Genomic DNA, 16,330 nt, shown 5'->3' on the forward strand with positions numbered 1-16,330 from the left:
AGCTCGAACGACATAATCTTAAAAAACTCCTCAAAGGCACATCCGATTAACATACGCCTCGTACCGGGTGTCTGGGACAAACTTCCAAGCAGCCTACAAGAAAGGAAAAGTAAAGCCACATCAGGTTGTGAACAACTGCGGGTAATCATTATGCCATATTTGAGATTCAGCGCAAAATGCACTCACTTGTTTGGACGCGTTACGGGTTCGTAACAACCGAATAGTATGCAATCCCTGTTCCGCAAATTCTTCAGGAATTTCGAACCTACTAATGCTCTGCGGTTAAGATGTGTTTATCAGTTACATATTTGCATTTACTAAAACTAAAAAGATCGAGCATGCTGGTATACAGCATACTTTAGAAGTCTCAAAGCCTAACTAACAGCACAGGAAATTCAACTAATACTGATGATGGCATGATGATTTATTGTGGTCGTCAAGGTGACTTTGACCCAGGTTGAATCAATCATGAGAAGAAGAATTAAGCCAGAAAATAGAGAAAGATATCTTCTGTTCTACTAATTTTTATGTTTATTAGAGAACAAACAATTCTATAGAAACACCATCACTTTGGATCCTCGGGTGTGCTTCTATATACCATAACTAAATACTATAAGAGTGAACCAAACACATTTTCCCTTAGTGTGTGCAAGTCTACTATGTATTTTATTCTTCCTTTGCACAGGTTGGGCTCAAATTTTGTGGGATCATGTAGAAAATTGCCCACCAAAAATGGATAAGATTCAACCTAACCCCAATGACACAAACGGGAAACTAGTGGCTGTAAACTTCATATGTAAGAAGTATATGCAATCAGGTCATAAAAGACTCTTACTATTGCAGGCCAAGTCAGTGTTCGACAATGATTGTGCAATACTTCATAGACTGTTAACTGCTAAGAATGGCATAATCCTACAGGGTCAATAAAGCGCACATGTAGCGCTACATTTTAAAGAAATTTGTCTAAGTAATGAATCTTATTGGCCGACACAATGAAGCTTCATTATGGGAAAGGCAAGACAACGCCAAAGTGTCAAGATGCAACACGCGATGTTGGCATTGATGCATATCCGCAGAATTGAGTTGGCCCAAACTCAAGGATGATGCAAGAGTATATGACAGGCCAAGAGTTGGTCTATGCATTAGTTCAAGGCAGGTCCAAAGCTTGGACAAGTGCAAACAAGCTAGTAATGCAAGAATGACATTACTATTGTCAAGCAAGTTGGCGAAGTGAAACATAGGGAACATGTATAACTAGACTGAGCTTAAGGAGTCAGTCCTGATAATTGAAGCACAAGAATTGACCGTGCATTATCTTAGAGCAAGGATAATGCAGGTCCAAGATGGATGTCATTGGATCAAGGCCAAAATCAGTAAAGCGCAGAAAATGTGCAACATGGATTAAGTGACAGTTAGAAGTTGGTTACGAGCTTCACAAGCGTGCCAATGATGCAAGACAAGTAAGGACGATTATATAGGGAGATTATAAGCGTGGGAGGATGTTTCTAACTTCTTGGGAACAAGTGTTGGGTGTTGGATCGAGTTTAGAGAGAAACTGGCCAAGGTGGCACTTTATAGGGGGTTATGCAACTGCTCCATGGGACATATGGCTGTCCTCTGCGTGTGCAACAGTTGTGCATGGTTTTTGAAAAGTAAATATACTGTATAAATAGTCCTAAGGATGGGAACAATCAGTAGGCTTACATAGGAGAGTGTGAGACTCAATTGAGAGAGTTTTTGTAAGGTTAAGACTTGGTTTAAACGGAACAAGTCCGTGTAAGTCCCTAAGTGGGTAAGTTTTGTATATCTTCCCTTTGATGCGATAAAAAATGAGTAATTGTGTCATGTTCTAAGTGTTCTTGGTTAGATGATTGTTGTTGGTAATATATGGCATTGTTTGAATGTATTATGGGATACATTTGAGAAGTTTAGAGAAGAGAAAGAAGGCTTAAAGACTTCCGTTGTGGAACTGTTGAGTTTGGATGTTTGCACAGGTGCAAACTTATAAGGCTGAAATGCAGGTGGGTGAAGCTTAATTCACTGAACCACTGTGCCGCCGGATTACATTTTCGTGGAAATTTGCAAGGTGCATTTGAAGATTTGACACCAACTATGGAGGTTGGGCCAACATATATTTGATGATGGCTTGATATTGGCCGATTAGAGCACAACTTGGTCGTAGCCAATTATACGAGAATTAGGGTTTGACCTTAATTTTTCAAGGGTCGTGGAATAGTTTGGTGGAAGAGTTGAGAGTTGTAGTTTAATTGTCCCAACCACTTAGGTTATGATTGCTCCTAACTGTTAGAGGGTTTAATGGACTTGGTTAATGGACTTGGTCGGCTATGGCCAATTATTAGTCAAAGGATATTGACCACGGCTGTATTTCAACTAAGAAAGCCCGAGCTAAGTTGAGATCAAGTCTTTTAAGCCGTCGATTGGTCGTGATCCCTTAATAGCAAGGGTTTGTTTTGTTTGGTCATGACCCTTCGTAAGGTTTTTAGGGTTTACAGCATGTGTGAGTTGTATAGGCCATGGTATGAACCTGGCCAAGGACTTATGGGGCGCTAATAGCTACGCCAAGGACTTGATCATGGTTGACCAATGTCCCATGATCTGACCAATGTCCCATGACCTATGCCACGGGCTGGCCAAGGTCCCACTAACCGGTGATAGTTATCATATGGACTAGCCAGGCCTGGCCAAGGGCCCATGGAGCAATAACGGCAAACTAGCTGGGCCTTAAGTCTGGGGAGGGCCTCCCGTTAACCAAAAAACTAGGTGGACTATGTAACCAAACGCCCTGCAATTTTTCGTTTGCAGTAGCTCTTTTTTCTTTAAAGTAAAGATGGAATTGCAAGAGGTTGAATTTTTTTTTTATAAAATTACTTTAAATAGATAAGTGCTTAATGGTGTCCAGAAAACTGTAAAAGTTACAACCAACACCCAGTACAACAAACACTATACTAGTAAAGCTAGATATCACCCCTGATAACATGTAAGATTCAAAGCCACATCTTTAGCTCGAGCCACATAAGCTTAAAAAACTCCTCAAAGGCACATACGATGAACATACTCCTCGTAGCTGGTGTCGGGGACAATCTTCCAAGCAGCATACAAGAGAGGAAAAGTAAAGCCACATCAGGTTGTGAACAACTGCGGACAATCATTATGCAATATTTCAGATTCAGGGCAAAATGCACTCACTTTACGGGATCGTAACACCTGAATAGTATGCAATCCCTGTTCCGCAAATTCTTCAGGAATTTCGTACCTACTGATGCTCTGCAGTTAAAATGTGTTCATCAGTTACATATTTGCATTTACTAAAACTAAAAAGATCGAGCATGCTGGTATAAGGCATACTTCAGAAGTCTAAAAGGCTAACTAACAACACAGGCAATTCTACTGATACTGACGATGGCATGATGAATTATTGTGGTCTTCAAGGTGACTTTGACCCAGGTTGAATCAATCATCAGAAGAACAATTATGCCGGAAATTAGAGAAAGAAGATATGATATCTTCTATTATACTAATTTTTATGTTTGTTAGAGAAGTGAATAAACAATTCTATAGAAACACCATCACTTTGGCTCCTCGGCTGTGCTTCTAAATACCATAAGAGAGAACTAAGTAGCAACACATTTTCCTTTAGTGTGTGCAAGTCTACTATGTATTTTATTCTGCCTTTGCACAGGTTGGGCTCAAATTTTGTTGCCCACCAAAAGTGGATAAGATTCAACCTAACCCCAGTGACACAAACAGGAAACTAGTGGTTATTATACATTAATGAAATATGTAAGAAGTATACGCAATCAGGTCATAAAAGACTCCTAATGGATTTGGGTTAATTGCTCTTTATATGCCAGAGAAAGAAGAAAGACATATTGACTATATTTAGTTATTCACAATCAAATCTTCAACAAACACCACTAACCTTGATGATGAGAAGCTAATGTTACCTCCAAAAACTTGATGCTATCAGGATCCTTAATATCTCGTTCAGGGACGCCGTCCACAGTGAATTTGTTACCCTCAAACTTAATCACGTGCTGATGTGCAGAGTCACCAACAAAACTACCACTGAAATCAATTTATATAAACTTAGGGTTTCGATTAATTTTTAATTAAAACAAAAATATTTGAAAGATATCTTACTCAAAGTTGGGACCGCTTCTGCTGGCGGTGAACCCTATCGACCCCCATCCTAAACGAGAGAAATCAATTGGAGGTGGATCTTGAGAAACAGATAATCGAGAAGCAGATGCCACAGACGCCATTAACTACAGAAGAAATCTGCAACGAAAAAAAAAAGATATGAAGGATCTGGAATAAAAAAAGGATCAAATAAAATCCACCAGGAAAGACGACATACAAATAAAACTGCACAACGAAAAAATTAAAAGCAGATTAGGGAAGAGCTTTACCTTGAGTGAGAGAAATAGTTCTTTTCTTTAGATCGGGAGAGAGATTGAGAAGAAGAAAAAAGAAAACAAATTTGAAAACCTATCTCTAAATTTATATTATACCTAAATTGGATGGATACGGATACGGGGACGCGGTATCTTAATAAAACCCTATCTCTTTCCTTTACACCTGATTTACACCTGTTTCTTTTATCACTCGCCACCATATCTGAAGCTCAATTCAAGACCTCATTGTCTGATCAAAAATAAAATAAAATTCAAGACCTCGTTTTCTTTCTGAAAACTCCGTAAACACAGACTGAAAAACCTATATATAATAAGTTAAAGCACGGATGGGGGTTCGCCGGTTCGTGTGAGACCCAATGGAACGAAGAATTCGGAGAAGAAGAATTGATATCAACACCATCTTCGTTCTCTAACTGCGGAAATTGGCAACGTCGATGCCCTTCGCCATGCTTTTGGTATTAATCTTTCATCAATTTCTTCAACTCCGTTCTCATGATTAGTTTTAATTAATAATTAAACTAGGATTTTATTTGTGTGCTCAAATTCTGTATGCTGGGGTTCTGAGTCTTCTGACTGAACAAGTTAGGGTTTTGTGTAATTGATTGTTTCTCTTGAATTATGTAATAGTACGTTAGATGTTTGTTTACTCGTTTCATTGCTGGTCCCGGAACAATTATCATTGGGAAGCATATTTTCAACTGATTTATGTCACCAATGGGATCTGCTAACGCTTTATTTTGACAAAATGGTAAGCCCAAAATATTGAATATTTAATTACAAAAATTAAATACTACACCATCTTCTACTGTCTGTATACCTCTATATAAGCTTCAACTGATTTGGTTTTTCTAAAGCTTACATCTCTGTACTATTACGCCTACGAATACATCTCTGTACTATCTGATGCATTGTTGTTGCATATGTCCTCAGTTAGTATTTAATGAGTATTTATTAAATTATAGGAAGTTGTTGATTTTATTTTTGGGCTATTTAAATCCAAAGAGGCACCACATTCAGATAAAATTCCTAATGTTGCTGGACGGTTTGTAGTTCAAGCCGCTGAGAGGTATTGTATGCTGATTTGTTATTTCAAACTTAGAAGTTAATAGTTATACTCTTTTTACTTTATGTTGAGACCTCTTTTTACTTTACTTTAAAAGAGTCAATTCAAACTTGGAAGTTAATAGTTATACTCTTTTTAATTTATGTTGAGACCTCTGTGAGAAGGATAGATTAATAATCTCCAAATTACATTGCTAGACACCTTCCAATTGTAAATTCTTTTTGCACATAGTCTGTGACATTAATTTAGTTGATAAGCAGGTTGTCAAGGCATTTTGAATCTTTGAATGGTTGTTTCCACAGAACTTTGTCATTCGTAAAACACTGCCTTGACATTTTTTATTTTTAAATTGCCAGAGAAACCAACACTCAATGATGATTAACATCAACATTTACATAGCCGGATCCTTTGTCACCGTACAATGATAGTCGTAGACTAATTAAGTAGAAGGATTTCAAGATATGCTGTTTGATAGCAGCAGCGAAGGCATTGGTGTCAGGGACGGGGGGTCGTGAGTTCGAAGCTTTGATGTTAAAGACGGTATTTCTGAATTTTTTGGCTTATACTTATGATTCCAACATTTCTATTGATATCTAATCTGGATTTTTACTGATGCAGAAGTTCATAACTGGTGCTTGCTGGCACCGTTTTTATGTGAATGGGTGTCAATTTATTAAATCCCAAGTTTGATACGCAAAGTATTGGAAGGCGAAGTGTTATCACTCAGATGTTTAGTGTTTTCAAGACTAACGGATATGTGAACTGTGGGTTATGATGACTATCTTTGTTGGTGGGATGTGTGAGGGATTTGATCTTGAAAAAAAGAATAGGTAAGCATTATGATGACATTGCAACTGCCAATCTTAAACACGTCTGCGCGTAGTTTCTTCTTCGGTGATATAAAAACAGTCACATCGGTAATTTGCAGACCAAGAAGCATTGCTCTCTCAGATTGTGGGGCAGTCATTACCCATATGCAATGTTTATTTTATCTACTGACGCAAGTAAGTTAACTAGTCAGTCTGACAAACCATTCCTAAATATGTATGTTTACTTTTGGTAACAAATGTATATATATACGTACACATAATCGGTTGAGATGGAACATATTCTAGTACTGCGAGGTAGATCTGTTTCGTAGCCTTACATATACGTCCTACTATTTTGTTCATAGAGTGATATGATAACGATGATGAACACTTGGTGCCTATTATAAGAGTGATTATGCTTTTGCCCGTCATTTAAATATATTCCTGCTAGCTGATCGTGCTCATCATACCACAAAAGTGGAGATTTTTCCACATGAAATAAGTGAACGTCAAATACTGAATTTTTCTGAAAATTACACATGGATGGTATCCCATCCCCATACAGTATATCACTAGCCTGAGGCTAGAGTCTTGATAGGTTGCACCCCTGTGCACTATATATGGCTGAACGCAAGCAAACTGGAAGGATAAATGAAAATACGCCACTTAGTCACCATCGAGCAAGTTTATAGGTTTATTAACCTATATAAACAGTGGAATACTGCATGCATTCCGTTACATGAGCTTGAATATTACGTATTCTTTTTCATAGAGTGATAAGATAATATTGATGCTGAACACTTGGTCTACTGTTCTATTTTTTGTAAGTGTGGTAATAATTGGCTTCACTCATTATGTTCATTGGCAGAGAGGAAAACTCCCACCTGGATCCATGGATTACCTTTGTTTGGAGAAACCATTCATTTCTTCATCCCCAACAACTCAATATAGATGCTCATGTTTCTCAAAAAGAGATTAGCCAGGTGTGTATATATCACTAAATATTACGCAACTTCTGTTAATTTCTTAATTGTCTCTATAGTTATTTTAGCTTACTATTGAGATTCTCATGAACATGCATATGATAGGATATGGAACATTGTTTAAGACGAATTTAGTGTTTCATATAAAGGTGGTAGTATCTCTAGACCCAGATTTCAATTATTGAATTTGTTTCATATTTTAACGAGAACGAAAAAACAGTAATTGTGGTACATGGACTCATTCTGGGATATATCCGGAAAATCTATTAAATCTTCAAATGATCATTACATTCTATTTTGACATTTCATGGGCTTTGATTTGTATAATCAGTACAATCCACTTCTTATTACATTAAATGAACAAATCATAAAGACTCTGCTGCAAAGCTCTGTCTTGGTAAAGTGGTCCTTGAATTGTTTTGTGAACCTCCGCCAATCTTCTGATGTTGTATGCTCCCTTATCAGATATGGTTGTGCCCAAACCTATGGAGTTTGAAGCTAAATCCACAAGAAATGAATCCCTTGAAGGAGTTTATCTTCGTGGTAAGCGACTAACTGTAAGTAAAAACGTCTTCATATAAACAACTTCGGGAAGAACCTTGATGTATCATTTACATTAGTTATTGTTAAAATAGGCTTACGACTTACGAGGCCCGAGGCTTATACACAATAGTCATCCTAAGTGGCCAGCAATTTAAACTGTTTCAAATTCGAACAGCTATGATTGCTATTAGCAGTATATCAGTTAGAGAAGTCAGCCTAATACTATTTGCTTAACAGAAAGGACAAAAGTTCAAAATTGCAATAGCTGGCACTTAAGGTGTATGTAGTTAGTGTGCTGCCAGAGATGGATACCTTACTTTTAGTGGAATTTTATCTTTAAATCAAACCAATTCAGAAACGATGTAAGTCATGTAACAGATATTCAGTCTAGTCAAAGTAATGAAACAATAATCACAAGATGGATAGAGTTACTATTTCTCTTGTGTCTGTTTTAACTTCTGAAATTTTGTTGGGAACTGCATGTTAGCAACTGCTTTGTAATGGACTTTACTAATGAGCACGATAATTGAAATTAATGAAATATATTAATAAAGATCTCATGCAGGTTGCACTTGCTGCTTTCGGAGCAACAATTGCGCACAAGATCACCTTCTCCGCGGAGGAGGATGACTTTGTAAAGAAAGGGGGCGAGATGACATGTTTGAACATGCTAATATCTTATTTGCTTTGAAGTTACTGGATTCCAACGATATACCTGACAGCCTCTTTGCTTTTTTCATAGTTCGGATATTTCTCATTTGGAGACAGTACTGTTATCTGTGTCTTCGGAAAGGTTCGTCATTTGACATTATGGTTTTTATTAGCTGGAGACACCGCTTTAATAAATGGCATTGTTTCACTTTAATCCCAAGTAACAAAATGATATTCCATGCTTTTTGATAAGTTTCCATCTCTGGCATTCATCTTGAATTTTCGAATTCTTAACACTCCCTATGTATAATTTTTTAGAAGAGATATTGTTATCCATCTTCAGTATTTTACTTGTATGCTCCATATCTTTCCATTTTACTGTTAAAATATGCCAAAGCTAGTTCTTTGGCAGTCCATTTTACTATTATCTTTTTCTTGTTCGTGTGGCAAAATCATCTGTTTTTCTAGTTATGGTCCTCTTGTGTAATTTTTACATGTTTGGAGGAACAAGATCCAGTAACACTTGACTATTCTGCAGGATACAACAAAGATAGATGAATACCTCATTGCAATTGGTGATAAATCAATAGAGACTTTGGTTACTGTTGGAATGGGTGTTGCAAGAAACAAGATGGAATCAGCTTGCTTGCTGCTCATCCAATCTCCTAACTTGGTATGTAAAAATTATGATGTGACCGTCTGCAACGAATTATTGGGATTTTCCAGTTGGTTGAAAATATGATCACAATGCAGTCATGAAAAGAATGCACTGGCCCTGTTTAACTCAGAAATTTGCAATTTATTGTCTATTTCCTCCAAAGATTGCTGTATGGACACGTCATTTACTGTGTTGGATGGAAAGTAGTTGTTTATAAATAGTGGAGAGATTGTTATTCGTGTTTCTTGCGAATCAGATTCAAAATTCAGTATTTCTCTCTCTCTCTTCTTTTCCGTCTTCAGTTGTGGTGAACATAAATCTACGCAGGTTATGGCTTCCAAAGCCTGCATTTCTCTCATATACGAGGAAGGTACTGTGATTGCTGGCATTTTAGCTAGATGGAGAGCTTCAGATACTACTCAACGTTCGGTGATGGTAAATGTACAATGTATGGTGATGGTAAATACTCGAGCAACAGCGTATGCTCCCCTTTAGGTACATGGTAAATTTCAAAATAACGCTGATATAACGGGTAACCGATAGATAGATGGGTGTTTTAAGACATTGAAAGTTGGGGTGTAACCCTAAAGACCCAAGGTCCCAAACCCTCACCTCTACCGCCGTTCCAATCTCAAAATACTCTGTGTATCTTTCGATCTCTGCACTTAGGTGAAAGGAAGATCAAGTGATCAAGATGGATGATCTGGAAGTTGTTGGAAGAAAAGTTGAGTTTTTAAGGTTGTTGATAGAGAAAAGGAAGAAGAAAAGGAAGAAAAAAAAAGATGGGTTCTCTACGGGGTTGGATTTTGGTATAGGCGGACTCGGAAGTGATGGTCTTTTGCAAAAGAATCCCCTACTGTTCTTGGGTAACTGATTACAGGAGCTGATGTAAAACCAACGCAGGTGTTTGGCTGGAGCAAAGGTGAAAAGGCTGATTTTTGCAAAATGCCCAAAGACCTAAAATTTCCTAGTGTTCTTTTTTTATAAATGATCTTCGGTTTGAGAGGACTCGGAAATGCAGTTTCCGGAGATGAGGATGCATTCAATGCTAGTTTCATTTTATGAAAAGGTTTGTAGTTGGTAGATCTTGTCGTAGGTTTGTGGATTCAAGTGGTCGAATTAGCATCTGGTGGAAATGATAAAAGGGTGAGTTGATCTTCATTGTTTTCTTGTTTAATGAAGGGACCGTAACTGTGTTTGTCGTGTATTTACTTTGTTTATCTGTCGTGCAGCTATTTTCTTGGAATCAACATTCAACACAAGCAGTGTTGGAATACTGTGAGCATACAGCTGCTGTAAAAGCAATTGAGTGGTCCTAACATTTACATGGACTTCTTGCATCCGGTGGTGGTACTGCAGACAGATGCATTCATTATGGAATACCCACATTCACACCTTAGGTGCATGGAAACTGGGAGTCAGGTGACCTTCTGAACAATTTCATGGCATCATTTCTACGCATGTTGCTTCTGCTTAAGAAATGATATGTTGGTAGTACATTGTCAGATAACCTATTAACTGGGCTGTGTTCTTCGTGTTGTGTTCAGATAATTGTTACAGGAGCAGGCGATGAAACACTTAGGTTTTGGAATGTATTTTCTTCTCCAAAATCTCATGTATGGTCTCGCCTCTTAATTCAATAATTTGATTTCAACTTGTGATATATAGGTTTAAGTAACTCTTGTTCTGCAGCGTACTTTCTCTCGATCAACCGCAAAAACAACAAATTTCAGGCCTTGTCCATAAAAAATATTCATAGTGACCAAACAAATCTATACTCAAACATTTACTTTTTCTTAACTTGTTCGTGTTAGCTAATCCTGTCACATGATATTAATTTCAGATAACAATCCAGAAGATGTTGCTTTGCTAAATGCTTTGGTAACTGCAAGGGGCAAGCATAATGTTATGGCCAAGAACTATTCACTCTTCTAAGTCATAAAGCTAGAATAAATTGGATCAAGAATGAAGCTGCCGATACAAAAATATTTCATGCTAACTTGAAGATCAGACAAGTGCAGAATACTATTAGTGATTGGAAGAGAACAAATTCAAATACCAGGAAGTAGAATTTGATGAAGATGTGTTTAGTGCAGTTCCTAAAGTAATCAGTGAGGCAGATAATGAAACGATGGAGGTTGCACCTGATTTGGATGAGATTAAAATGGCTGTTTTTGACCTCAATCTGAATGGAGCTCCAGGGCCAGATGGTTTCCCAGGCTGTTTCTATAGGGCGAGTTGGCATATTATTGGGTCTGATCTTGTTGATGCTTTGATATTCTGTTGGAGTAATAAGTTCATCCCTAAAGGCTTAAATTCTAAACTCTTGATTCTGATACCGGGTGCTAAGAAGACTTCTCAGTCCAGGCCAATAGGTCTTTACCAAGAAAGATGCCTGCAAGAGGATATATTGCTTGCTTCTGAACTTGTGAAGAGGAGAGGTGGGAGGGAGTGTGGGTCTAAAACTGGAAGTTACCCAAGCATATGATTCATTAAGATACATTCATTGAAATTCATTAAAACTGGAATTTCATTTTTGAAGCTCTGAAACATTTTGGTCTTTCTCCTTTCTGTACGTGGTTGTTGGTGTTATTTAAACTTCAAGGATCTCTATCGCACTAAATGGTGGTAACAAACGTATTTAGACAATTTGTTGAAAATTTTAGTGAAATACCTACTTGCCTCTGGTCAAGTAGTTAGTAAAGAGAAAAGCACATTCCTGGCATTGTCCTAATTAGGGCTGCACAGGAACCGTACCGGAACCGCAGGAACCGTACCGGTACCGTCCCGGAACCGTGATCATACGGGACAGGTACAAGTACCAAAAAATGGTACCGTGCATAGAGTAGGTACAAGTAACGGTTCTAGGCTATTCCCGTCCCGTAGTACCGAGGATCTGTATCCGTTGATTTTAGGATTAAATCCTGGCCGTTGATATTAGGGGTTATACCCTTTTCTTAGTCTCCATCGTATTCTCGGACATTCTCCTCGTTTCCTTCTCCTTCTTCCTTCTTCCCTCTCTCGTTTTTCAGTTTCCTTTCAGAGAAGAGAAGATTCCAAACTTTTAGTTTTGATTTCCTTTCCATCATCATCATCTGTATAAGACTTCAGTATCCATTTACGTAAATGGATCTGCTCTGAGGAACTGTTTTTCTTTTGTATCAACAAAGAGGTGAAGAATATGAAGATCGTTTAATCCTCTTTGTTCTTTGGTCTCTGTGTATTTTTTTTTTTGGGTTTATGTACTCTGAAGAACAAGGTTCATGTTCTAATAGACTTCGTTTTGAATAATACTGCAGTTGGAAGTAGAGAACGGAGATTTGAGGTCATCTGTCAGTGATAATTCTTCAGTTGCTACTGAAAATCGAGGTAAGATCTTATTTCTGTGTTAGAGAAATTACAGGTGCTGGGGGTTACTTTCTGCAGTGCTATTCAGTGAGATGATTAAATTTTCTGATAAATTTCCAGTTCTTTTGTTGAACTAGGTTTACGGTTTTGTCATCGACTTAGAAATTTAATGATTATATGCTGGTAACAACATAAACACCCAAATACCAAAATAGAAAATTTTAAATATAACGGGGAAAGAGTACTTACACTGAATCAGAGTTTCTATATTATTTTCTCCGCTAGAGGACCAATCATAACAGAACCGAAAAGTACTACTTCAAATACTTTGGTTATCAATTGTAGCATGTAGGGCATCAGAATTAACTCCCTGGTTATTCAATTTTGGTAGGATCTACTGTTGGTCTAATTCTCAGATCTTTCCTTCTCTGATTCTTTAATCGCCATTCTCAATCACTAACTTCGGTAAAAATTAATGAGATTTGAACTAATTTAAGAAAAATTATAAGAAACCCATGAAATTGAACTCAATACTTACTTGAATTTCAACATCTTTAGATTGATTATCATTGGGAGAAGGATCTGCATATGAAACGACACCAATTTCAGTAATTTGTGGTGAAGAACAAATTATAGATATGAAATTAGGGCTTCCATGACTCGCTGATTGAGATCTAGGGTCTCGATTTTCTCTATCAGTAAGAGATATTCAGAGAGTACAACGGATGATGAAGAAAGGTTTTCAGATTTCTTTTCTCTTTCAGGGATTTTCACGAGGCGTTGGTTTCTTATTTTAGGAAAAAATAGTGGGACTTACAAATACATTAGCATCGACTTAGAAATTTAATGATTCTCTGCTGCTTTTTAGCGCTGTGTTTATGTATTTTTTAACATTATAAATATATGCATCATTGTGTTATGTCGCGTCGCATATTCGTTGTTAAGTTTCATCTGCCATTTATAATTTTGTTGAGTATGTGGTTGTGGCAAATGAAAATGTCAGTAGTGAGAGTCCTGGACACACCATGAGAGTATACATACATGCTACATGGGTTGATGTGTAACACAGAAATAAGAACTTTTACATTGCAAGTTAGTGTCCAAACCATGTCAGTGATAATTCTTCAGGTTCATGTTCTACTTATGTTTACCCTTATCTGCTCTAAGATGCAGGTGGCCCTGGCCCTGTTTTGTTTAACACTTTAACTTTTGTTTTTCATTTCAGATGGATGCAAATACAACTCAAAGTGAAGCTGCAACTGAAATTGGTTCCTCTATTCACCCTACATCTGTACCTGCACCTTCTGCTGATGCTCGCAAAGCTGCACAATCTGCTCCAACCGAAGCTACAAATAATGCTGGTGATGTAGCCGCGAAGCTGAAATCCAGTTCAAAAGTTTGGAATGAGTTTATAAAATTAAATGGGGAATGGGCAGAATGTAAGCATTGTAAGAAGAAATTGAAAGCCGGTAGTCAAAAGAATGGTACGTCTGGATTATGGAAACATTTGAAGCATTGCACCAAGAATCCTAATAAGAAGCAGGTGAAAGGACACAATTATTGGTGGTTGAACCCCAAAAGCCAGGTGAGGATAGTAAATTAATTGCATCTAATTTCAGTCAAGAAGCGTGCAGAAGGGCTCTTGTTGTGTTTATCATTGTTGATGAGAAGCCATTCAGAATTGTTGAAGGCGAAGGGTTTAGGGCCTATTCGCAAATGTTGGAGCCTAGATTCAAAATTCCGAGTCGTATGACCATTTATAGGGATCTGTTACAACTTTATGTAGATGAGAAAATTACTTTGAAACGTTACTTTGCAGCTTCCAAAATGAGGGTGTCCTTACAACTGACACATGGACTTCACCTAACAATTATAACTACATCTGTGTTACTGTTCACTTTATTGATCAAAATTGGAAGTTACAAAAGAGAATCATAATGTTTTGTCAAATTGAAGGTCACACAGGCAGTGATATTGGTCAAATGTTAGAAAGATGTTTATTGGATTGGGGTCTTGAGGATGTGTTTGGGGTTACTCTAGACAACGCCAGTGCTAATACGAAGGCAATTGAATATTTGAAGCAAAGTGTGATTGGTTGGAATCAGCTCCAATTAGAGCCGAATATTTGCACGTAAGTTAGTTTTTCTGATTTGTTCATTTCTAAATTCTAATATTTGCATGTGTATCTGTAATTTATCAATTTCAGTGTATGTGTACATTTCGTTTCAGTGTATGTGTACATTTACTAAGCCTAATATTTGCATGTGTAATCTAATATTTGCATGTGTATCTGTTCTTACCAGGTCAGATGTGCAGCTCATGTTCTTGCCATTGTGACAAAAGATGCAGTAAGACTCTACAATAAATCAATATGTAGGATCAGGTCAGTTATCAAATATGTAACTAGATCTCCTGCTAGGTTGAATAAGTTTAAATATTGTTGTGGTTTAGAAAAGATTGAATATAAGCAAGGTTTGATCCTGGATGTGAAAACTCGATGGAATAGCACTTATTTAATGTTAGAAGCTGCTGAAAAGTATGAAAAAGTTTTCAAAAGGTTAGAAAAGCATGATAGGGATTTTAGACAGAAGTACATATTTGAAGAATCTAGGAAAGATGCTTTACCTGATACTGATAATTATGACATGGAAATTGATAATGCTTTTGAGGATTACTCTAGTTCTGAATCTGAGGGGGAAGTTGATGAGGATTCTAATAGAAAAGGGAAGAAAAAGACGAACAATAAGAAGAAAAAGCCTCGTCAACATGCACCATATGAAGAGGATTGGAAATATGCCAGAGGTCTTCTGAAATGCTTGAAGATATTTTTCGATGCTACTGTAAGATTTTCTGCCTCCACACAAGTTACAACTCCTGGTTTCTTATGGGAAGTAGTACTCATCCATGAACAGTTAGTTGAGTTTAGAGATAATGCAACTAATGATCCATTTATTGCTCGTATGGCTGATATTATGTTTAGGAAGTACAATTTTTATTGGGGTGCTTATGAAAAGATGAATTCTGCCTTATTTTTTGCTCAATTGTTGGATCCAAGAGAGAAGGAAAAGGGTTTAGAATTTGCTCTTCAGTGTTTATATGAACAAGACCTTGTTAGGGTTAATACAGTTATGAGGCAAGTAAAGAGGGACTTTAAGATTCTCTTTGAAGAATACAAGTCTTTTCATTCAGTTAACGAGGAGGTGGCAAGTTCATCTAGTGGTGTTGTAGTTGACAACTCAGTTAGTGCTCAAAATGTTGATCGATTTGCTACACTTCAGTCGAGAAAGAAAAGGCACAAAAAGAACCAATCGACTGCTGAGGCAACAATAACAGAGTTGGATATGTATTTAATGGAAGTGTTTGATGAGTCTGAATCTGATGGAAACAATACAAGCAAGTCTAGTTTTGATATTCTGGCTTGGTGGCAGGCTAACAGTAGCAGGTATAAGATAATTTCATGTATGGCAAAGGATATATTAGCCATGCCAGTGTCTTCGGTTGCCTCTGAATCCGTTTTTAGCACCGGAAAGTGTGTGCTTAGTCCATGGAGAAGTTCTTTGTCTACAAGAACAGTTGAGGCTTTGCTCTGTTGTCAAAGCTGGTTAAGCAAACCCATTGATCTTGATCTTTTAGCTGATTATGTACCAGATGATAACTCTAAGGATGAGGAAGGTAATATAAACTTTTCTTTGTTTGATTATGATTTATTTGAATCAGTGGTTCACTGATATATATATATATATATATAAATTGTTGTTGCAGAGATCTTGGGTGTGGTTCAACTGTCAGAGGTCTTGGATGCTTGATGTTTGGAGTTGCAGGTCTTGGATGCTTGGTGT

At 37.3% G+C, this 16,330-nt stretch overlaps 2 protein-coding genes across 7 annotated transcripts; one reads left to right on the forward strand and one right to left on the reverse strand.

Annotated features, from left to right (window-relative positions):
- Positions 1 to 2,854: 2,854 nt before the first annotated feature.
- On the reverse strand, positions 2,855 to 4,569 carry LOC113304473 (plant UBX domain-containing protein 4-like). 2 transcript variants are annotated; one of them, XR_003338216.1, is made up of 5 exons: positions 4,431 to 4,569; positions 4,162 to 4,299; positions 3,941 to 4,086; positions 3,208 to 3,285; positions 2,855 to 3,102 (listed from the first exon to the last, which is right to left on the reverse strand). XR_003338216.1 is itself a non-coding variant. In XM_026553603.1 (5 exons), the coding sequence occupies exons 2-5, from the start codon at positions 4,281 to 4,283 to the stop codon at positions 3,052 to 3,054; spliced, it is 372 nt and encodes a 123-aa protein (XP_026409388.1). In that variant the 5' UTR covers positions 4,284 to 4,299; positions 4,431 to 4,569; the 3' UTR covers positions 2,855 to 3,051. The 2 variants fall into 2 exon arrangements, 1 of the variants encoding a protein (XP_026409388.1); XM_026553603.1 differs by having other exon boundaries at positions 3,966 to 4,086.
- Positions 4,570 to 4,637: 68 nt separating this feature from the next.
- LOC113304472 lies at positions 4,638 to 11,792 on the forward strand. 5 transcript variants are annotated; one of them, XR_003338213.1, is made up of 12 exons: positions 4,638 to 4,891; positions 5,856 to 6,039; positions 6,118 to 6,329; positions 6,428 to 6,503; positions 7,177 to 7,291; positions 7,757 to 7,834; positions 8,400 to 8,627; positions 9,024 to 9,158; positions 9,471 to 10,289; positions 10,376 to 10,565; positions 10,691 to 10,759; positions 10,987 to 11,792. XR_003338213.1 is itself a non-coding variant. In XM_026553602.1 (7 exons), exons 3-7 carry the CDS (start codon positions 6,271 to 6,273, stop codon positions 8,732 to 8,734), a joined length of 504 nt encoding a protein of 167 aa, XP_026409387.1. In that variant the 5' UTR covers positions 4,638 to 4,891; positions 5,856 to 6,039; positions 6,118 to 6,270; the 3' UTR covers positions 8,735 to 9,009. The 5 variants fall into 5 exon arrangements, 1 of the variants encoding a protein (XP_026409387.1); XR_003338215.1 differs by having other exon boundaries at positions 8,400 to 8,493; positions 8,577 to 8,627; positions 9,024 to 10,289; XR_003338214.1 differs by having other exon boundaries at positions 7,757 to 7,848; positions 9,024 to 10,289.
- The last annotated feature ends 4,538 nt before the right edge of the window (positions 11,793 to 16,330 follow it).

This window comes from Papaver somniferum, chromosome 8 (genome assembly GCF_003573695.1).
Source record: "Papaver somniferum cultivar HN1 chromosome 8, ASM357369v1, whole genome shotgun sequence".
In the NCBI taxonomy this organism is placed as follows: Eukaryota; Viridiplantae; Streptophyta; class Magnoliopsida; order Ranunculales; family Papaveraceae; genus Papaver; species Papaver somniferum.

What these genes read in the sequence shown, in the direction of transcription:
- LOC113304472 (XM_026553602.1), top strand. Translation starts at nt 6,271, where the DNA reads ATGATGACTATCTTTGTTGGTGGGATGTGTGAGGGATTTGATCTTGAA. An exon ending in CTCAAAAAGAGATTAGCCAG is followed by an intron (nt 7,292 to 7,756) that starts GTGTGTATATAT and finishes CTCCCTTATCAG; the next exon opens with ATATGGTTGTGCCCAAACCT. An exon ending in GAAAGGGGGCGAGATGACAT is followed by an intron (nt 8,494 to 8,576) that starts GTTTGAACATGC and finishes CTTTTTTCATAG; the next exon opens with TTCGGATATTTCTCATTTGG.
- LOC113304473 (XM_026553603.1), bottom strand. Translation starts at nt 4,283, where the DNA reads ATGGCGTCTGTGGCATCTGCTTCTCGATTATCTGTTTCTCAAGATCCA. An exon ending in AGAAGCGGTCCCAACTTTGA is followed by an intron (nt 4,087 to 4,161) that starts GTAAGATATCTT and finishes AATTGATTTCAG; the next exon opens with TGGTAGTTTTGTTGGTGACT. An exon ending in AGGTGTTACGATCCCGTAAA is followed by an intron (nt 3,103 to 3,207) that starts GTGAGTGCATTT and finishes GCTGCTTGGAAG; the next exon opens with ATTGTCCCCGACACCAGCTA.